At 37.9% G+C, this 23,548-nt stretch overlaps 1 protein-coding gene across 1 annotated transcript in view; it reads left to right on the forward strand.

Annotated features, from left to right (window-relative positions):
- The window catches only part of CATSPERB (cation channel sperm associated auxiliary subunit beta), a gene marked incomplete at its 3' end in the record, with an annotated part of 62,411 nt that extends 42,728 nt beyond the window's left edge, over positions 1-19,683 (forward strand). The window contains exons 18-25 of the mRNA XM_081323259.1: positions 3,726-3,865; positions 6,828-7,037; positions 9,279-9,389; positions 9,699-9,809; positions 13,802-13,940; positions 14,696-14,796; positions 17,254-17,328; positions 19,462-19,683. Coding sequence (XP_081179385.1) covers positions 3,726-3,865; positions 6,828-7,037; positions 9,279-9,389; positions 9,699-9,809; positions 13,802-13,940; positions 14,696-14,796; positions 17,254-17,328; positions 19,462-19,683 — 1,109 coding nt within the window. The remainder of the gene's footprint in view (positions 1-3,725; positions 3,866-6,827; positions 7,038-9,278; positions 9,390-9,698; positions 9,810-13,801; positions 13,941-14,695; positions 14,797-17,253; positions 17,329-19,461) is intronic.
- Between the last annotated feature and the right edge of the window lie 3,865 nt (positions 19,684-23,548).

A 23,548-nucleotide genomic window follows, 5' to 3' on the forward strand; every position in this document is an offset into this window, starting at 1 on the left:
TATGTTTTTAGTAACAATGCAAATATTCACTGCTATTCATGGGTAGACAATTTGAGCCCATGAATATATACAGCTCTGCCTTTTATATCTTTAAAATGTTCAAAATAGGAATATCAGGACTCTGAAATGCTTAATTCATTCATCTACTTTTCAATTTGTAGAAAAGTTTGAAAAATTTCAACTACAACCTTCTGAAGAAAAATTTATTAGCTGGTGATTGACTCCACACTGGAAAAAAATACTATCCTTCCCTAATTAGTCATTAATTGTCTTTCAAGCTCTTATCATTTTTAATGTAAGATTATTGTAATAAAATTTTAGCATAGGTAACTGGAATCAACAGCATTTAAATAAGGTAATACTGGCAGTCCTTATTCAGTGACCACAATTGGGACAAGCAACTGGGTTGTTAAGCAAAATGATTGCTAACTAAAGCTGTGATTGTGTTTGTGATCTTACTTCAGTTTTCCTTTGTTTTACAGGCCTGTGTAAGGTATAGTATAGGTGGTACCAGGCTCAATAGTAGTAATTGTGAGACAATCACTTAAATACCATATTTTTCCATGTATAAGATGCTATTTTTTTCCTGCAAACACCCTGTTCAAAAATCAGGTGCGTCTTATACAAGTGCAGCATCTTATACATGGAAAAATAATGGTAACCTCTGCAGCCCAGGGCATACCTGTGTGGATTGCCATGCCACCTGGTGCATGGCATGCCTGTGGGCTTGCCATTAATGAGGAGGGGGCAAGATTGTCAGCTGGCCAAACTTCTGGATTTGCCGGCTCAGCTGTTTGGCGCTCTGCCGAACAGCTGATCAGCACAGAGAAACTCACATCTTATTCAAGGGTGCGTCTTATAGATGAAAAAATATGATATCAGCCAGCAGTGTGCTGCAACTGCCAAAAAAGCCAATGCAGTTCTAGGCTGCATCAACAGAGGGATAGAATCTCAATCATGTGAAATGTTAATACCACTTTATAATGCCTTGGTAAGACTACATTTGGTCTAGAAGAGATAAGAATGCCTTCTTAAATGAACAGTGCAAAGAAATTGAAGAAAACAATAGAATAGGGAGGACCAGAGATCTCTTCAAGAAAATTGGAGAGATGAGGTGTATGTTTCATGCAAAATGGGCATGATAAAGGACCAAAATGGCAAGGACCTAACAGAGACAGAAGAGATTAAGAAGAGATGGAAAATTACACAGAAGAACTATACAAGAATGAGCTTAACGTCCCTGATAATCACAATGAGGTGGTCACTGACCTCGAGCCAGACATCCTGGAATGTGAAGTGAAGTGGGCCTTAGAAAAGCTGAGCAACAACAAAGCTAGTGGAGGTGACAGTATTCCAGCTGAGCTATTCAAAATCTTAAAAGACGATGCAGTAAAAGTGCTGCACTCAATTTGCCAGCAAATTTGGAAAACTCAACAGTGGCCACAGGATTGGAAAAGATCAGTTTACATTCCAATTCCAAAGAAAGGCAGTGCCAAAGAATGTTCAAACTATCGCACCATTGTACTCATTTCACATGCTAGTAAAGTTATGCTTAAAATCCTACAAGATAGACTCCAGCAGTATGTGGGTCGAGAACTACCAGAAGTACAGGCAAGATTTCGAGGAGGCAGAGGAACTAAAGATCAAATTGCCAACATACGCTGGATCATGGAGAAAGCTAGGGAGTTCCAGAAAAACATATACTTCTGCTTCATTGACTATGCTAAAGCATTTGATTGTGTGGATCACAACAAATTGTGGCATGTTCTTAAAGAGATGGGAGTACCAGACCATGTTATTTGTCTCTTGAGAAACCTATATGTGGGTCAAGAAGCAACAGTGAGAACTGGATATGGAACCACTAATTGGTTCAAAATTGGGAAAGGAGTCCGGCAAGGGTGTATACTGTTGCCCTGCCTGTTTAACTTATATGCAGAGCACATCATGAGAAAGGCAGGGCTAGATGAATCAAAAGTTGGAATTAAGATTGCCGGGAGAAATATCACAACCTAAGATATGCAGATGATACCACTCTAATGGCAGAAAGCGAAGAGGAACTAAAGAGCCTCTTGTTGCAGGTGAAGAAGGAGAGTGCAAAAGTTGGCCTGAAACTTAACATTAAGAAAACCAAGATCATGGCATCCTGGCAAATAAATGGGGAAGAAATGGAGGTAGTGACAGATTTTATTTTCCTGGGCTCCAAGATCACTGCAGATGGGGACTGCAGCCAAGAAATTAAAAGACGCTTGCTCCTGTGAGGAAAGCCATGGCAAATCTAGACAGCACCCTAAAAAGCAGAGACATCACTCTGCCAACAAAAGTGCGTATAGTCAAGGTTATGGTCTTCCCAGTTGCAATGTATGGCAGTGAAAGTTGGACCATAAAAAAGGCTGAGCACCAAAGAATTGAACCCTTTGAACTATGGTGCTGGAGAAGACTCTTGCGAGTCCCTTGGACTGCAAAGTGATCAAACCGGTCAGTCCTAGAGGAAATCAACCCTGACTGCTCTTTAGAAGGCCAGATCCTGAAGTTGAAACTTCACCTAATGGCCACCTAATGAGAAGGAAGGACTCACTGGAGAAGAGCCTAATGCTGGGAAAGGTTGAGGGCAAGAGAAGAAGGGGACAACAGAGAATGAGGTGGGTGGATGGAGTCATTGAAGTAGTAGGCGTGAGCTTAAATGGACTCCAGAAGATGGTAGAGGACAGGAAGGCCTGGAGGAACGTTGTCCATGGGGTCACGATGGGTCGGACACGACTTCGCAATTAACAACAACAATAACAACTAAAACTTCACATTATCTTGATTCTGTTCCTCTATTAATGCAGCCTAGGGTTGCATTGGCTTTTTTGGTGGCTGCTGCACACTCTGGCTCATATTTAAGTAGTTGTCTAACAGGAGTCCTAGATCTATCTTGCAGTTGCTGCTATTGAGGTTTCACCTATTCTAAACCTGTACATTTGATTTTTCTTCCCTATGCATAAAACCTTTTCTTACCATTGAAGTTTTAAGTGTTTTAATGTTTAAGTGTTTTGCTCCCTTATTGCAATCAATTGAAAAATAGTCACCAACCAAACTATCTCTTACCCAAGGCACATTCACAGGGAACTCGGTACTAAATCATTATAAACAAGGTATTCATGGGTTGGAGTTTCAAGAGTGGCAGGGTAGTTCCTCCTCCTATAAAATATTGTTTTGATTCTTGAGAATTATAGGGTATACATTATGGCACTGATATCACTGTAGAAGGAATGGCCTTGTAGACCAAAAGAGGGCTAAACAAATGGATTAGGAAAATCAAACGTGGTAGGAAGCATGTACAGAACTATCCAAATATTGTAGGGTTATGTGTTGGTTTTCTCACATGACAAATGTGAACTCATTCATTCAAGTTTATATTAAGTTGAACAGCACAAGCTAGCATGATTCCAATGTCTCATTGTTTGTACAGACTGGATACCCGCATAGGGGCAGAAAGTGGTACTAGGGTTTATCATATGTGTATTTCTTTATAATAAGAGGTAAAATGCTAAACCTGGCTTTATGTGGAACAATGTGTAATTACTAGCTCCAGTTAACAGCTTTATTTAGCTTTATTTATTTTTCAGAAATTATAATATGTGTAACTGGCCTGCAAAGCACTAGGTGTTCCTCCTCTTACGTGGAATTATTCTGCAGAAAGCAAATGGTAATGATAAATATAATTTTCATTGTTGTTTCAACAGCTTTCATAGTGTTTCATCAGTATCTGATGAGAGTACTAATTGGAAGGCCTTACCTACTGGATATGACTACAAAAGATTACTGGGATGATAATCATAGTTATGTATTCAGTATCACTGTTCACAGTAAATTTTTTGAACAGGTAATACACAAACTGTTTTGCTCAACTGTTTGATCTGTGTGTCTACATCTCAAATGTTTATGCCAGCACTTTCTATCAAATACATATGGCAAAATAAATTGAATTGAATTGAATTGATTAAATTTATATGCTGCCCTTCTCCCTAAGGACTCAGGGTGGCTCACAACAATAAAAAGTTAAAAACATAAAATACACAATTTAAAAAAAGAATTAAACAATACATGTAATAAATACATAACAATTAACCCAATAAAACCAAATTTAAAACTATAGTCAGTCCAGGCCCGATTGTTGGAACATCCATGTCTTCAGGTCATGGCGGAAGGACCGAAGGTCAGGGGCCATCTGCAGCTCCGGAGGAAACTCATTCCAGAGGTTCGGCGTGCCCACAGAGAAGGCTCTCCCCCTGGGGGTCGCCAGCCGGCATTGCTTAGCCGACGAAACCCTGAGGAGGCCGACTCTGTGGGACCGAACCGGGCGAACTTGTTTTGGATTTGATCTGCTTATAGTAGAAATCTCTTCTCGGGGTAGGATATATACAGTAGGTATAATACAGGGAATGAATATTAAAGGAGTATTAACCATGTATAACAGAGATATTCTAGTATGGATTAATATTCAGGACAGAATAAATGTGGAGTAGTTCAAAGAGTTGTAAGCAAATTATCTTCTTCAGGTTTTCTCAACCAGTGGTTGTCATCCCTTCAATTCCCAATCCATTCCTGCCACCACACAGGTAGATAGTGAACTCCAGGATGAAGGAAGCTCTCTGCTTCCTGCTACAATAGACTTTCCAGTCCCAATTATCATGCGGAAGGAAGGAAGGAAGGAAGGAAGGAAGGAAGGAAGGAAGGAAGGAAGGAAGGAAGGAAGGAAGGAAGGAAGGAAGGAAGGAAGGAAGAGATTTTTCATATTTGTCTTACTCTGCCTAACAATCAGATAAAGTAACAATGTAAAAACCACAGATATAATATGTAAAATTTCTTATTAATATTAGAAAAACCAAAGATATAAACCCTGGGCAACAAGAAGGATAAAAATGGCCAGCTCAACAATGGAACCATCTCAGTAATCTTTAGTACCCTGGGAACCCCAGGCATAATAACTAAGTTTTGAGGGCCTTTTGGAAAAACAAGTTCTGCAAGAACATTAGCACATAAATAACTCATATTTAATTTTAATCTCTCCTGGTCAAATCCACAAATCCAGTCCACAACCTGTGGGCCACAGCCCAGTACTGGGCCATGGCCTGCTGGCTACCGAGCTGCGGGACAGGCTGATCAGTGTGCACACATGTGCGTGCACACAACCCCACTTGTGCTAGCGCCACGGCTGCAGGGCACAAAAACAGGCTGCTGCCTTGCTACAGGGGACAAAAACAAGATGATGATGCGCCACAGGGTGCAAAAACAGGATGCCACCATGGTGTGGGGTAACAAAATGGGGCAAGAAAGCGGGATGCCACTGTACCATGGTGCATGAAAATGGGACACTGCCATGGCATGGGACACAAAAACAGGGAGCCACACCACAGGGCACAAAAATGGGGTGCTGTGCCATGCAAGAACGGGGAAGGGCTAGTGAGTATCATGTATGCTCTAGTGCCATCCTCTTTGCATCACGTGCATGCTCACGGCCCTGTGCGCGTGCATTTAAAATGCTTCCTCTTTCCTTTCCCTCCGGTCCATCAACTGAAAAAGGTTGGTGACCTCTGCCCTAAATCATGACCCTATTCCTGGACAGGAAATGCCTGTCTGTTTAGGGATAACACTGATACCAAAGAAGAACCACAATGTATAAACCTCAACTCTTTCTTGCTTTGCTTCAATCTGAACCTGTTCTTTCCTGTCCAGACCTTAACAGTCTCCAGGCACCAAGTCAGAACAGGATCTTCCTCATGAGACAAAGTAGTACAGTACAGTACAGTACAGTATAGTACAGTACACTATAGTATAGTCTATCAACACATTGAATGACTCCCCCAGTGGTTTCATATAAATGTTACAAAGCAAGGGGGTGAGGTACACCTTAATGAAGGGCTATGGGACAACCTTTCCTTCTCCACTACAACAGATAGAAACCATTCACAAGTAAAGATCAGAACGACTATAAAACAATTCTCCAAACCTCCAAACACTGCAGGTGGTCCAGAAGATGCTATGATCAATAGTATCAAAACAGACCAAAAATGCTCAAATGAATAAGACAGCACCAGGCAAACAAGTCTTTTCCTTCCTTCAGTCCCTTCAGATTTTCTCAGGTGGAAACAAGGCAGCTTAAATGGAAACTTCACTCACATGTACTTAAACATGTTATAATGTTTCATGAGATTACAGTGCATATGTTGATAAAGCAGGATCCACAATTCGAAATAGAGATTTACTCACATTCAAGCAAACCGCCAGCAGAACTCATCTTGCTCTGCTCAAATAGGAAGAAGAACAGTTAGGGAGGTAAGGATGTATTCCCCCAGCGTGTACAGACCCACCAGTCTCCATACATAAGCCTCTGCCCTCTAGGAGAATGCCTGAAGAAGTTTCTGTGAAGGTGGAAATGCATCTATTCCATTCCAACTACTGTATTTTAAATTGTGATATGTACTATCTTGTGCCCAATTAAATTCCAAGTATTTCTAGGACTGCACTGCAAGATTCCTGAAAGCAACAATATATAAATTTGAACAGATACGTAACTTTTGTATTATTGTTTCTTTTTAACTGAATGAAACCATTCACTTAAAATGCATGTGTTATGTTTGCTGTATTTCAATGTACAAAGAACGTTACCCTTGAAGACATATTTCTCCCACCGAGAATTCTTAAACTATTGTAATGAAGGACAGCATAGATATTTAACCACTTTAATGGTTGAGCTTTCATAGATAAAGCTTTATGATGGGATAATAATTATTTCTTTTATATTGGGGTGAATTAATATTATGCTTTTTAATTATCATCCCTAGGGTAGAACTACCTTAGCTGTGATTCTGCCACATGCCAGTCTCTTATGTGATGTTGTATGTATTGTAATAACCTTGAAGAGTTCCTGCTCCTACCTTAAAGCAATGCACTATGTTCTACCTTATAAATTGTCTCCATCAGACTGGCTGTCTGCATGGAATACGGTCGAATACAATAATTCAGAGATCAAAAAATATTTGACGGTTCTGCCGGTAAGGATACTAAAATATTTCCAAAATGCTTTAGACAGAAAAACAAAGGTGTAGCAATATGGTCTTTAGCCACAGATTAAACGGCTTCAGAGATGGATCTAATCAGACACCTGGAATCAAAATGTGGCACTGAATTTTATTGCAACCATTCCTTTAATTAGGAAATGAATTATTTTTGTTTTTAAAAAAGGATAAGGCAGCTATAGCAAATTTGTCATGGGTAAGATATAGGTGAGTGTGCTTTGCTTATTTGTGAGATAGCATTGCATACCGTAGCAATCTTATGAGGTAAATAAGGTGAGATTCTGACAATCTTAAGTGTACAATCATTCCAGTAGTAACTAGTCTTCCTGACTCTCCATATAGAAACTAGAAGTTAGGAGAAACTTTCAGTTGATACAGTGAGGTCCCCAAGGTGTGATCAAAAGGGTCAAGATGGTGGGCCACAAGAGGATTGCTGAAACTTTGCTCATATTTATATGTGTACTGCATGTGCAATTAACATAAAAAACAGAGCTTCAGTCTCATAACTGCCCTCTTGATTTTTTTTACCCTATTTTGAGGAGAAGTATAGGCAGCAAAAAAGTTGCAGAGTACAGGACACTTGTAAAAAAAAGGTACAAGTACAATGGCAATTTGACAATGATAAAATATGTTATCTGAGAAACCATCTCACTGTGATAGGACTAACCTGCCCCACTCGTTCCCAAGGAAAGTGCCTACTTCAGATCCCATCAGCCAAAGAATGTTGGCTTGTGGGTTCCAGGAAAAAAGTCTTTATTGTTCTGGGTCCTGCCCTCTGGACTATTCTCCTGTCAGAGAAGAGGTCCACCCAAATACTCCTGGCTTTATGCATCACCCAAGAACTTGACTCTATTGCTTGGCCCGGTGGTGACTGACTGGTAGAGAAGATTCCCACCCGAGGCCTCCCATCATTTTGGTTTTTAATTTTTCTATTCATTTTTTATAATTTTAACTGTTTTTAGTACTTTTTATTGAAAGTCACTGTATCAGTGAATGGGCAGCATAGATATTTAATAAACAAAATCTGTTCAGAAGTATCATTGAAAGAAATTCTGAACATCTCCCATCTTGTGTTTTCTTGCAATTTTTTTTTTTTTGCATATCCTGATCTCTGCCGGTGCCTCTGTTAACCCAACCATACAATCATATTATATAGTGAAGCAGAAATCCAGCCACTGCAAAATTCTTGGTCAAAGCTATTTGTCACAAAACATTAGGACTGTGCAAAGTTTGGATTTAGTCTCTAGCATATAGCACTATAATGTAGCACCTTAAAGCAGTTGTGCCTACTCCAGGGTTACATTTTTTCCCCTCTGCACATTTTCAAGCATTTTTTGAAGATTAAATGGAAAATGCTGGAAGCCGTATTTTTCAACCTCTTTGTAGAGGACAACTCAAATCTAGTCCTGGCTTTTGGATCCATCAGAAACAACTGTGCACTTTGCATTTCCTTCTCCAAACTCCAAGCCCAGGTGATCCCATCAATTTTAGGTCACAGATTCATAGCCAAGCTTCAGAACTCCAGCAGGACTCTCGGAATCCCAGAAGAGCAGTTCCGGGGTCCCAAGAGTGAAATGGAGTAAGAGTCCAGAGGTGGTGGGAAGCAAATGGGTGCATTATACTTAAGTTTTGTGTAAAGTTTTCTATCCTTTATTTTTCTTGTATATTTACATATGTACCTATTCCCTCTTTTGCTGTGGATTGGATGGATATTTTGTATATGTATTTCTTGAAGGTAATCCATTTGCTTTCTATGGATTGCCCTCAATAGTCTGGTAAGTAAAAACCTGCGGGTTTAGCAGAGCAGCACTGTGACCAACTCTCCCTCATATATAGCTAGAGATTTTGTTTGGCTATTGTTTATTTGAGATTTGTTGGTTTGTTGATCTCATTTCTTTGCTTTTTAACAAATTACTATATCCAAGAGTTTTCTCTCTAGAGCTTACAACACTTCATCATAATTACAGACATGAGCATCAACTAGGTGGCTAATATTTTTGAGGGGAAAAAAATCTCCACATACATATTTGATTACATAAATTATACTGAAGACTGGGATTTGTAGCACAATTTAAAGACCACTTTCAGTGGAATCAGGGTAATTTCATAGGAAACAATGATACTAGTACATAGGAAATTAAGTTACTGGGATTAGAAAAAGGATGCTGAAGTAATTTTCATATTCCCCAACAGTTTTTGTTGTTATTATTAATATAGGTGAACTATAGACCACCATCTGTAATGGGAATTGCTGTGCCACTCACAGATAATTTTTATAATGCAGATCCAAGTAAACCTAGAATGAGAGATTATTTTGAAGGATCAAAAGTAAGTTTTGGTTATTAATCATGTTTGTCTTTTGAATGCCATGATTTTAAAGATTTAAATAAACTTAAAATATCTTGCTTTTATGCATTATGTTAATGTACAATGTTAATATACAAGTGTATTCATAAATTACAAGTCACTTATAATATTGAAAAGCAGTTGCAAATCCCTTTCCGTCCCTACTCTACCATTTAGGAGCCTACATGTGAACAAATGATAGTCAAAAAATGTCACTAACGTAAATACCACATCACTGTTTAGTCATTCTCTGATCTCACAGTTTTAGATCAATGGATATCTTTTCCACAGACCTCTGGAAAGTACAAACAGTGTGCTAACAAATCAAGCCGAGCTGAATGCAAATGTGCTGATTATATGAAGTTGTCATTTTCTGTTGCCTTTTCAGACTGTAAAGAGAAGGTAAGCATTAATTGCCCCCTAATTAAATTAATGTGTTTGAAAAGGGCTTCGTTCTAGAAATAATTTTTGGAGATAAGGACTGGGTTTACAAAAACACAGTAACATTCAGAATGAAATATAATCAACTACCTGATATTTAATTAGCAATATTTTTTAAAGAAAAAGTGTGAGAGGCACACCTTTCTAAAAAAAGAATTCCAAAAATGGGTTGTCCAAGTGAAAAAATTTGTTACCCGATATGGCTCAAGAAGTCTCTAAGGTACACAGGTAGTGTGCATCCTTTGTACCCTCTGAGCTTGCAAATGTTGCATTACTAAAATAGGTAACATCAGCAGTGCACCAAGGATCCCACAGTTCAACTCTGAGCAACAAATATTCTCTTCTATTGATACACAGAAAGTTTAGTACGCAAACATACCTCCCTTGAAATCTAGCTGACAGCTTTGTCTCCAAAAAGATAGAGAAGGGAAGTAGAGCAGGGGTTTCCCAACTTTGAACCTTTAAGACTTGTGTACTTCAGCTAAAGCTAAAGTCCACAAGTCTTAAAGGTGTCAAGGTTGAAGACCTCTGAAGTACAGAGTCAGCTATATAGGAGTTAATTCTCACTAACAGAGATGAAATAATAGAAGGCGTTGAAGTTACAGGAACCTTGGGGTGGAGTGATTGTGCAATGTTGGAATCCCACATTATGCAAGCACAAGGAATAGAAAAGAGAGAGAGAGCTGATCTAAATAAAATTAGAGAGAACTTGGGAAGGATTCCATGGATGAAAATCCTCAAGAAGAAAACAACCCAAGAAGCTTGGGAAACTTTAAAAATGAGATTATAAAAGGCCAGTCTAGTACAATACCAATAAATAAGAAAAATAAGAGATCTCAAAAGAAACCGGCATGGTTGCAGAAAGAACTCTCTGATAAGCTGAAAGACAAAAAGGACAAGTATGAAAAGTGGGAAAAGGGCATATAACTAAGGCAAAATACCTTAGCTGCAAAGCTGCAAAGATGAAGTGAGGAAAGCTAAGGCTCAAAATGAACTAAGGCTTGCAACAAAACACAAAAAAACCCCCAAAGAACCTTATTTCAACATGTAAAAAACAAGAAAAAAAGTTAAGGAAATGATTGGTCCATTAGTGGGAGAAAGTGGCAAGAAAGTGATAAGCAACAAGGAGAAAGCAGAACTCCTTAACTTGTTTTTTGCATCTTTACACAAAGAGAAAAAACAGTCCAACCTATCAAAAACAGTACCATAAAAAACAGATTAGAAACACAAGTTAAAATAGGCATGAAAATAGTAAATGAGCACCTGTCCACTTTACACAAGTTCAAATCACCAGGAAGAGATGGATTACACCCCAAGATTCTGAAAGAACTGGCAGAAGTGATCTCAGAACCACTGAATTATATCTTTCAAAGATCCTGAAGCACTGGGGAACTACCAGAGGACTGGAAAAATGCTGATGTAGTGCCCATTTTCAAAAAAGGAAAAAAATGGATCCAGGAAACCCTGACCTCAGTACCAGGGAAGATTCTGAGAAATATAATCCAGCAACAAATCCGCAAACACCTAGAGGCAAACAAAGTCATTACCAAAATTTACTTGAACTTCAGTAAGGCATTTAATAAAGTAGATCACAACCTACTACTTGACAAGATAGAAAACATAAGTTAGACAGCACCACCACCAGATGGATTCGTAATTGACTGATCAACTGCACTCAATGTGTAGTCCTTAATGGAACTGCATCTATATGGAGGAAAGTATGCAGTGGGGTACCCCCAAGACTCTGTTTTAAGCCCAGTACTCTTCAATATCTTCATCAGTGATGTATTTATTTTTTTAGAAATGTTTTATTGATTTTTTACAATAACAATCCTTAGTGCCTAGCGTACAGCATGTTGTCTTGGTTCATATATATTTTTTAAAAAATAGTAGTTCATTAACAGTCAATAATAATTAATTTTTCTACTTCCATAATTAGTATATTAATTAATAGTATATTTCTTTGATCTTCCCTTCTCCCAATAGTATTCTCCTTCTTCAACCTTAAACAAATATAATTCTTAGTATTTTCAATGCATAAATGGTTAAATATAAACATTTTTTCATGTTTGTACAAATAATAATGTCCATGTATAACATTTTTTTCTTATCAACTTGTGTTGTTTTTATAAATATCATCTTTAGTTCACCATATATCCTATTTTCATAATTCTTATTTAAGCTTATTTTCCCCTTAATATTCAAACAATTCTTATCAGTTATAATTTTCTCAATATTTATCATTTAAATATCCAGATTTTCCATTTAGACATACCATCCCAAGGTTTTCATATTTCATGCATTATAAAAATACTATACTGCTTATCCATCTTATGACATCTAGCTATAACATCTTTTCTGATTGGTTTATATTTCACTTATATTTGTAAAAATTAATTTGTTAAATCACTATATATCCTAATTTCACCTCAGTATTTCAATCCTTCCTTAGTCTTAATTCTCTTCAACTTAATTTACCTTTAAATTTCAAACTTTTCATTCACATACATCATCCCAATATTTTTACATTTTATATATTATGAAAAATGCTGTATTACTTATATCTCTTATCCCTCTAAGGCCCCTTTATATCCAAAGTTATCTGTTCTTTTAAGCGTATTCAAACAAGTGTTTGCTCATGTAATACTTCATCTGGTAGGGCGAGTCAAATCTTTTGAATCTGTCTCTGGCCTTCTTCTTTTGCCAAGCAGCTTTTCAAATTGATGCATTCTGCTTGCCAGGAAGTTCTTGTATTTTTGTAAGTATTGTTGGTAGTGGAGAAGACAGAATGCATAAAATATAAGCTTTTTGTCTCCCAAATTCTAATGGTTCTCCTGGCAGTTCTATAGTTCATTTTGTTCAGTCTTATTTCTTATCCTCAGGTTTATTTTGATGTTCTGATGAATAAAATATCTTTTCCATTTTTGTTAAGTCTAAGTCTTGTAGGTTTTTACCTGCTTGTGTTAAATTAAAATTCTCTTCATTTTGTAGCTTTGCTGATTGTCATTTTCTTCTAGTTTATGCTCTGTTATCTGATTTGTTTGTTCATTCTTTACCGTCATTTTCTGAGTGTTTTTTTATTGTGTGTCTTTCTGGCTCACGTAAGATCAATCAGAAATTAAAAATCAAATGTAAATAAGTGTGCCACAGGGGGGCAGGAAAAGAAGAAGAATCGGGTCCAGCTCTGCACGGTCACTGTGGGCTCCTTCCATTGCCTGGCAGTTGCAGGAGGGCAAGGACACAAAGGGCTTTTCTGCACCTGAGCAGCGCTCACCTCTCGCCTGGAGCAGCCTAAGGAGGTGGTGGTGGCAGTGGCCATGGTGTGAGGGGACTTGAGCTTGAATTATTGGTCCTCCACAACAATCCCAGTTTCTCACATGGCCCCTTGAGAACATTAATTGCCCATTCTTGCCCTGTAAGATATTGGTACAGGGAGATGCAAAATTATACACAAAGTAGCTCTTCTTATGTCAGTTTCTCTAACTTATCTTTCAAATGGAAAAATATTCTCAAAATAGATTGTCCCATTGACCCTTAACTTTATGTGTGTGTGTGTGTGTATACATATACATACACATACATATTCACACACACACACACACACACACACACACACACACACACACACAGGTGTTTGTTAAGTATTGTTTGGGGCCTAGCAAGGTATTCCAAATACTTAACAAACACTTAACACATATCTCCCTTGCTTCTCAGCTAACAAAGCAAGAAAGAGCCAGTGGCCTAAAGTTTAGAACAATTGCCTAAGGTGCATTTGGCCCAGGTTCAAATCTCAGAAGGGTATGGCTGACTGATGAGAACAAATAAGTTTGAAATGCATATCAGTCTCCCTTTAATTCTTTGTTAGCAATCCAAAAAATTTACACACACACACACATATATATATATATATACACACTTCAACATCTCTGTCTCTACGGTTCATTTGTCTTTAGGCTCTGCGGATGAAATTTCCAGTAGAAAAGCTTCCTCTCTATTTTATAGTGGAAGATGAGGGTTATATGGTCAATCTGACATCTCCTTATTTTGTCACCATAAAAGAAGTAAATAATAGAACAAACTGGAAAATTTCAGGTAAGAAGCAGACTGCTGGGGTTCAGAGGGAATCTTTCTGAGAAATTCTATTAAAAATATTTGTTCTTTAATGCCCTCTTCCTTGCCATACCTACTGTTATGTACTGTGTTCGTTGCTTAATGACAAAGACGAGGCGAGTGAGTTCAGCAAAGATAATTGTTTAATGCTTGCAGGATCTGAACTGAGAAACAGGGCTGCGAATGCAGCAATTTATACCCTGGCAAATAGGTTTAAAGCAACCTATTGCTTCCCTAGAGGCAACCAATAGCGGCACTGGCGACGGGTTGTCTGGGGAGCTGGGAGCCATTAGCCAGCTTCCCTGCTCAAGCAACCTTCCAGCAATTAACTCACGTGGTCTTCCCTTAACAAAACAAGCCCCATACATTACACCTACAATAACTTACAACAAAAAATATTGTTTTCCAGATCTATTTACTTTCATTTTCACTTTCACTATTCTTGAAGAGTTTCACCCAACCCTGTTTCCACCCAAACACAATCCATGATAAAGAGTCTTGATTATACTTTGCTTTACCAAGGTTTAAGTTATCATCATAACAAAAAATCTGCTGCAGATAGCTCTCATGTATAATTTCTAATCTAAATTTTTATTTTTAGCTTTTACAAAAGGATATCTTTATTCAAAGCACTAGCTAATTCACCCTTTTTATATACGATTTATTTACCACTGAAATGTATAATCAGACAATATGTGAAACTATAACTTTAAACTACCGTATTTTATTTTTTCCAGGTACCAATGAAACATTAAGTTTGACAAAACTAAGGATGCACTTGGAGAGTAAGGTCAAAACCAAGTTGTATAATCCAGATGGGCTAACTATATCAATAACAGTAAGCTTCTGATAAAATACATATTTTGAATAGAAAAACTGAAAGTGTTGCAACAATTTGGCATACCTACTGCTAAAACTGTTAAAATATTAAAAAGGGGTAAGACTTTGATCACCTAATCAGGGCCACCAACTTGTGCCTTCTGCAGATGACACTGAGTAAATTGTCTGGCACAAAAACATAACACTAGGTAATCCCCATTTCCATTCCCTACTTGAGTTCCAGAGTATTTGGATGTAGCCATTTCCCTAGATTTGGGATAGGAAGTTAAAACTGTCACTCAGTTTTCCTGACGGTAGAGATTCCTTCAATTTAACTAAAGCTTGGGTGGGGCATAGCAAGATGTTCCCCTTCCTCAGGAGTAGATTTTTAAACAAATGGCACCAATTTTTCCCTTTAATCAAGAGTGATGAGAGCCAAGTTATTTATTGTTTTGAAATGCACTGTGCTAATAAAAAATGGTGCAGAAATAAATTTAATTTAATTTAATTTATTAATATTTCTATACCGCCCTTATCCCAAAGGACTCAGGGCGGTGTACAGGGCAAGAATAAAACACAGAGTTACAAAAGTTAAAAGGTAATTAAATACATGCCCATAAAAACAGTTGATACATAATAAAAACCCCAATAAAATGATAGTAAAAACCCCACCAATCCCCCCTCAGGCCAGGCCGGCTTGTTCGAACAAGTATGTTTTCAGATCGCGGCGAAAGGAGCGAAGATCGGGCGCTGTCCGGAGCTCAACCGGTAACTGGTTCCATAGTTCCGGGGCGCCCACAGAGAAAGATCTCCCCCTGGGGGCCACCAATCTACATTCTCTGACCGGTGGCACCCTGAGGAGGCCCTCTCTGTGGGAACGCACAGGGCGGAGGGAAGTTGATAAAGCACTGTTGTTTTGAATCCTACCTCAGCTTGTTGTAGGGCTACCATATCTTGTCTTCAAAAATCTGGATGACCATTAGCGGGCATGTGTCAAGTAGCTATCATCCAGGTTTTTGCAACCCGAATAGAAACTACATTTCTACATTTCTAACCCTCCCCCCTCCCCCACTAATGGAACTAAAAGAACAGCCTGACACAAAGAACATTCAGCAAGGCAATCAGGTTGAAAAGATTCTTTACTACTGACAGTCTGGGGGAAACGTGAACGTCATTGGCCTCACAAGGCACAGAAAGGTTAAAACTTTCTTCCTTGGTCAATGATCTTGGTCAAAATGGCCAATCAAAGAAGTGGCAATTTTAAATGTAGAGAAAATCTTTGTTTTGGCACCAAAGGGCAAATTTTCCCATCCTAATGTTAATTACCACCCTGCCGCTGTATTGAATACCTGTATCTCCACAAAAAAATCTTAAATCATATTTGTTCAAATTGCATGATTTTGCTATCTATGATTTGTTGAATAAACTCATCTGGTTAGTCTATACCAGGGCTAGGCAACTTCTTGGCTCTTTTATGACTCATGGACTTCAACTCCTAGAATTCCTGAGTCAGCTGACTCAGGAATTCTGGGAGTTGAAGTCCATGAGTCATAAAAGAGCTGACGTTGCCTACCCCTGGTCTATACATTGCATTAAATAATTCAGGACAAATATTCTCACATTGTTCTCTAATTTTAGTAATTTCCCAATAGAAAAAACTGCACCATGATATTCATATTCATGAATACTCAGATGAGTATTGGCCTGGATAGACAAACGGAGGATAAATATAGCATGCAGTTAAATCCCTGTCCATCTGCTCAGATAAAGACACCTATCTAAAACCAATCAAGTTATTTAGGGCAGCAAATCATACTTTGGAAATAAAGTAAAATAGTAATAGAGAAAACAATTCATTTCCATTCATGTCCCAAAGATCATTTCCAAAAGGCAATTGGACTTTCTTGGGCTTTTTTTCCCCTCTTGAAAACGTTTTGCTTCTCATCCAAGCGGTTTCTTCGATTCTGTCTGAATGGTGGGGAGTGGGTTTTCAAGAGAAAACAAAAAAACAAACCAAGGAAGTCCAGTTGCCTTTTGGAAAAGCACCTTTGGGGCAAACACAGTGGCATAGCGTAGGTTGTCAGCACCCGGGGCAAGGCAAGTAATTGGCACCCCCCCTCCACAGTGGGTGGCGACCCGGCAGCTCAGATCGGATTCGCACAGCCAGCACTGCAGTGAGAGAGAGTGAGTGAGCCAGGCAGGGGCAGAGAGCTGCGAGTGCGAGCGCGCCCCCCCACATGTTGCGCCCGGTGCGGCCGGCCCCCCCTGCACCCCCCACGCTACGCCACTGGGCAACCATGACTTGGATGATTGAGAATCCCCATAGACATTTCCATAGACATTTCCATTCACGTCATTCAAAATGTAAATTTAATGCACAACACTAATTTTAACAGATTAAGCAATGTTAAAAAATGAATGTGTAGCAAAAGAAATACTATTATGCACTAATAAAAATAATGTTTACTTTTAACAGGGATCTGAACTTTTCCATTTTAGAGTATCCACTATTCCCGGAGTGTCCTTTTGCAACTTATTTGATGAATTTCAGGTATATTTTTTCATAGTACTGAAATATAGAAGAATGTGAAACAAATCACAAATATATAAAATAATTACATTGGCAAAAATTATTTATATAAAGTAAATGTATCTTAGTACAGATATAATCGGCAACAACTTCATCAAATTTAAGTAATATTGTCTGAAGTGTCCCTACAACAATGTGTGAGTGATAACATTTCTACAAATGAATATTGATAGAATGCAAAAATCCAATCTTCATAGCCCCCAACATAATAAAAGAGTCATGGGCACAGACAGATTCTTTATTCCTTTCCTTGTAGCAAGAGGAACCTCTCCTGCTTCTTTTCACAGACAACAAAGATTTATACTTTTGTTGTAACAGAAATACACAGAATACAGAAGAACAAAGTTGGAAGAGACCTTGAAGGTCTTCTAGTCCAACCCCCTGCTCAAGCAGAAGACCCTATACCGTTTCAAATAAATGGCTGTCCAATGTCCTCTTTAAAAACCTCCAGAGTTGGAGCACCCACAACTTCTGGAGGCAAGTCGTTCCACTGATTAATTGTACTCACTGTCTGGAAATTTTGCCTTACTTCTAAATTGGTTCTCTCTTTGATAAGTTTCCATATGTGACTTCTTGTCTTGCTCTCAAGTGCTTTGGAGAATAGGTTGACCCGTTCTTCTTTGTGTCATCCTCTCAAATATTGGAAGACTGCTATCATGTCACCCTTAGTCTCCTCTTTGTTAGACTAGACAATGTTCATGATATGTTTCAGCTTCCCGCCCCCCAATTATCTTTGTTGTTCTTCTCTGTGCTCTTTCTAGAACTTCAATATCCTTTTTATTGTATTGCGGTTACCAGAACTGGATGCAATGTTCCAAGTGTGATCTTACCAAGGCAATATATAGCAGTACAAATAGTTTATGTAATCTTGATGCTATCCCTTCTGTTGATATAGACTAGAACTGTAGTGGCTTTTTTGGCAGCTGCAGCACACTGCTGGCTCATATTTAGGTGATTGTCCACTAGGACTCCGAGATCCCCCTCAGAGTTGCTACTGTTGAGCCAGGTACTACCTATTCAACAGCTATCATATCTTATCCAGCATAAAACCTTACTGAATTATTCCATTTTGTTGGATAGGGTCCAGTGTTCAGGTCTGTCAAAATCCATCCGGATCTTGAGCCTATCTTGGCTATTCCTCCTTGCTTGGTGTCATCTGCAAATTTGATGAGTTCCCCTTCTATTCCTTCATCTAAATTGTTTATGAAGATGTTGAAGAGCACTGGACTTAAAACAAATCTTGGGGTACTCTACTTCATACTTCCCTCTATGTAGATGTAGTTTCCTTAAGGACTACAATGGATGTACCACAAATCTGAGCCCCTACTTGTCCCTTTCTAGAAATTAAGCAAATTAAGTAAATATACCATTACGGAATTCAGATATAACATTATAAGAATTTGGCAGGGATTAATAGACTGATTTATTGATATTCATTCATTCATTCATTTCTTATACATATAACCTCAGGTTACAACTGCATAAGAACCTGCCCATCATTATTGTAACTTATGATGGGTATAAAATTATTGGTTAAGTGACCTTTTATGTGACAATTGCTAATAGAATTTCCACAGTCATTAAGTGAATCTGCGATCATTAAAAGCAAATCATTTGTTCACTATATGTGCAGTTTTGCCAAAAAATGGATGTAAATACTGGTTTTTCAATAAAACCATCATAAAATGTGTTATGTGACCACAGAACATCAGAAATGGCTCTAGATGCAGCCCAACTGCCAAGCATCTAAAGTGTGGTCATGTGACCACAGAGGGTGCAATGACTGGTTCTTCAAATTGAAGTCATAAGTACCCCCTGCCAGGTAGGCCTGTCAGAACACTAAGCGGCCATAAGTCAAGGACAACCTGTACTGCATTTGAAAGTCTGAATACTCCTAAACTGAAAATTCAGCTGAAAGAATTCTTTCCACTTCTTTACTGCCATAAATTTTCAAATCTGCATTTTAATCCTGCAACGTTAACCTTGCCTTCAAAAGTACATTTACTAATGTAAACTTGAGTTATCTATCTCAAGTCCCAACTTTTCAAGTAGTGTGATTTTTAAATTTACCAGGATGTATTTTTTTTATTGCAGATATATGTCGATGATTCCCCACTGGCTTTCCCAGGACAATATCTCATCAGCACAATTGTAGCTGTGTCAATAGGAGGGATTCTCTTTACGGCTTTTCTTCTGAATATCTATGAAATCCAGATAGTACATTTTTTTAACAGGAAAAAGATCAGAAACAAAGTAGGATCCAAAACTTCAGTTGTCACAGTTTCTGAAACATCTATTGAGAGCAATGAATCATAATTGTCTATGTTCCCACTACCATGCCAGTATGTGGCTACTTTTGTTTAATTGGCCTACAAGAATTGAAGGGTTTTGTTACAGTATTTTTCTTGTTAGATAACACGAAGTATGTTTTTTTTATTTCTAAACATGACATTATTCAAGTTGCTGTTGCCGTGAACTTTCTAGGTTTTGAGTGGGGAAGTGGGTTATGTTTGCATTTATTTTTGCAAAAGTATAGACTGATATTTAGAAATTGTCAGTCAACAGTATATAATAACATAATTAAAATGTAAAAGAAAAAAATTATTAAATATAAATTCATCCTATCTCTGTATTTATTAAGTATTATTTCTTGATTAAAAGTTCTGTAGACCAAATCTAGCAATTATTGCAAGCATTGCCATTTATGTTAATACATTGCAAAAAAAATAATAATTAAAGTTAAGAACAAACAAGATTAAAAACAAAGTTGAAAAAATATTATGAATGCATTATGAATGCATTCTTACGTATTTTACTGTAGGGAGAAATTCCCTAATTACGAGGCTGATAAAATATAAATTAAAATATATACAGTATTACACTAATCTATCTCCCGCTCCTACCAAAAAGTAAGTAAATTAAGCAGGAACATTTTTAGATTTTAAGAAGTTATTCAGAGATAATTTCAAAGGAAAATAAAAGTTCAGATAGCAAAAAAGAGGAAAAAAACACATCAACCACTGTTACATATGTGCTTTATACATCCAGGAATTTAAAGCAAGGGCAAAGATTCAAAATATTATATTTTTAAATTATGTCTCTACAGATTAATATGGTTGGTTCGTTGCCATACAGCATGAGAATGCCTAACAGAAAAAGATGCTTGATATAAAATGGAACCTTGAAATAAAAATTAATAGTATAACAACATTTCTGTTCAAGGATTCAATATAATACTTTGTTCTATTCCTCTCTCTTCCTTCTCCTCTCAAAGTGATTCCCAAACTATCTGGGGATTGCCACACAGTCATTCTGCTGAAAAGGAAGCATTATAGCTCCAAATGTAATGCCACAGGTTAAGATCTAATCATATTGATTACTGTTCAAATTTCTGTTTTCCGTGTGCAATGTAATTATACACAATACTTAGTGAATGTTCTTTAGGATATAGTAAGCTGTTGTGCATATCTAATTTTAACACCATAAGAAATTAATTTCACGTTGTTTAATATAGCCCGCCATTGGTTTACCAAGAAAGGTCATTCAAACTTGTTATTCTAGGTTACAGGAATTATATCAATTTATTCAGGTTCCTCTAAGAAAAGACTGCTGGCTAATTCTCTAAAACCTCTAACTTCGGTAAAGTATCAGAAGCTGCAATCACATTGGGATAAAATAAACCAAATAACAAATATGTAAGGTGAATATATTGCTAAAGATGGAGTAGATTTCTAATTTTTCATCCTACAGTACCAGGCAGAAGACAAGCCTCAAAAGTTTAGAATAAAATCAAACATCGCCATCTAGTGGTAATTATACAAACTGCAGTTTGCAGAAATGGTGTGCCTTAGTTCCAAATTTGACTTTGAAATCAGCTTTTGGGGGAGGGGGAGAACTTTAATTCAATCTGAAGGCATGGCACACAGTGTTACTTTTGTGACATAAAAAAGTAAGTGTCGTGATAAGACACAAAAACTTTCTCTGACATGGTAAAAGAAAGAAAAAACTGAAAATTATTAAAGATGTACATCCTTACTTGTATTTGAAAGACATTATTGGCTTTGGCTCTTATATCCTAAAGTTTACTTTGTTAGACGATACGACAGCAACTGGCTGTGTTTTGCTTGCCTAGCTATTTGGCTCACTCCCGTACAGGACTAACAATCTGTCTTGTATTTTGCTCTGTTGGCATCCATATACCTTAACTAGTTTGCAATACCAATACAGAGTATTGGCTGGTAGCTTGAGAGTTAATTTAATTCCTTCAAGTGTCTCGATTGGAATCCAGACTTCTGTGGTTGATGCCTTCCTGCATTGAAATCTGAATGCTTTGACAAAGTCTGGTCTTTTCATTTTCCAACTACTGTCCTGCAGTCTCAGGTTTCCTTGTTTGAAGTCTGCCGTACATTTTGAGTTTCCATTGGGGCACCGATCTCATTTGCTCCAGCCAGCCTGAGATACTGAAGAAGATCCTGTCTTCTGTTTTTGGCTAAAGAGGTAACTTCCATCTTACTCTTCTTCTGTCTGGATGCCAAGAGAGTAAAAGCTGATTCCCGGCTCTTTCTTATCAATTTCATTATTGAGATTCTTTCAATCTCTTGGCTTTCCCTTGCTTCTTGGCGGCAAATGACTAAATCAGGGGTGTCAAACTGTCAGCCCCGTGGGCCAGTTTCATCACACTGAAGCCATACCCACCCCCATTGCCGGCAATGCAAAAAGAGCCCCAGTCTTCCTGCCTCAAGCAGAAACCCAAAGAGGCTAATCTTTAGAAATGGAGATTTTGTAATCCATTCAGAAAGACTGGACCACTCTGTTCATAAGCAAAACATCTTCAGCCACAGCTCCCACAGAAAGCTGGAGCTGATGGGATTAGAAAACAAAGACTTCTAAAATCTACATTTGCCATCCAGCTCCAAGGACAGGGCATGACCTCCTAGCCACAATAGGAGTCAGGCAACAATATTTAGAATACTAAGAGGACACAGTCAAGCACAAGTCAAAGTACATTTCACAACGAACAGGCATCTCAAATGCAAAGACCCAAAAAATGTAGAAAAATCCACCTACGCTCAACTCCATTTTGTCAGCTCTCCCAGAACTGCATGCTGTTGTTAGTTCTGCTCATCAATAAACAGAGCTTCTTTCCTAAGCAGCTAGCCTCCATCTTTATTTCCAGCACCTTTTCTCCCAGGTTGGAACTGGACCTGATTTTTTTTTTCCCAACACAATGATACAGCTAGCACAACATTTGGGATATAGCTTACTTCATCTGGGAATCGGTTAGCTGCTGTCTAACCGATGTTGCTCCATTCTCCCGAAAGTCTATCTGAGAGGTTCAGAATGGGTCAAGGTGAATTCCTGACTTTCACAACACAGCGTAAACTGTTCATCATGGGCATGCGAATGAATTTCCTACAGATTGAACCAGGGTTGCCTTTATTCTTAGCCTACTGAAAGAGGGATCAGCCATATGGGCAGTGAGTTTTCTTTTTCCCTGTTGCCTGCCAAGACTCCAAATATGTGGAGCCTATGCAAACAGGAGAAATGACGAGGTCACTCACTGCAAAAGAGAAACAATGAAAGTGAAACCTTGGGTTGTATTTTTACTGCAGTACACTAGGTCCAATATCTGACATTATGCAATTGTACTTTATAACCCGGTAGCCTTTGCAAATTCATGGTTTAGAAATACAACTCAGAGCTCTTTTGGACTCTAGGACAATTGCCAATTTTATAGATAAGGCTATTGTGCTACAGTCCATTTTACCACTGGAAAAGCCTATAGCCTGACTTCAAACTGGTAATCCTGATATTTACTGAGAGCAAGGGACTACTTTTCCTTCAAATGTCAACATCAACAAATGCAGGATTCTTTTTTATCTCCCCCCATCCCAACACTGCTGTCTGCACCTCTTTCAATGCCAAAAAAAGTGTACGGATTTTCTCATTGTTTTGAGGGAAAACATGACTTTACCTCCACATTGGACTTTCAACCTCATAGCAGGAGCCCAGATCCCACTTAATTGGCAATATCCCATATCTACTCAAGAAGTAATTGATTTTTTTTAAAAAAAATCTGGACTACAATCTGAAAACAAGGATTTATCTACCTGTTTTCCTTAAATCTGTACCTTGGTTTTTATAAAAAAAAAAAGAAAGATAATTTTTCAAGACCTGATTA

This window comes from Vipera berus (genome assembly GCF_964194415.1).
Source record: "Vipera berus genome assembly, chromosome: 1".
NCBI lineage: Eukaryota > Metazoa > Chordata > Lepidosauria > Squamata > Viperidae > Vipera > Vipera berus.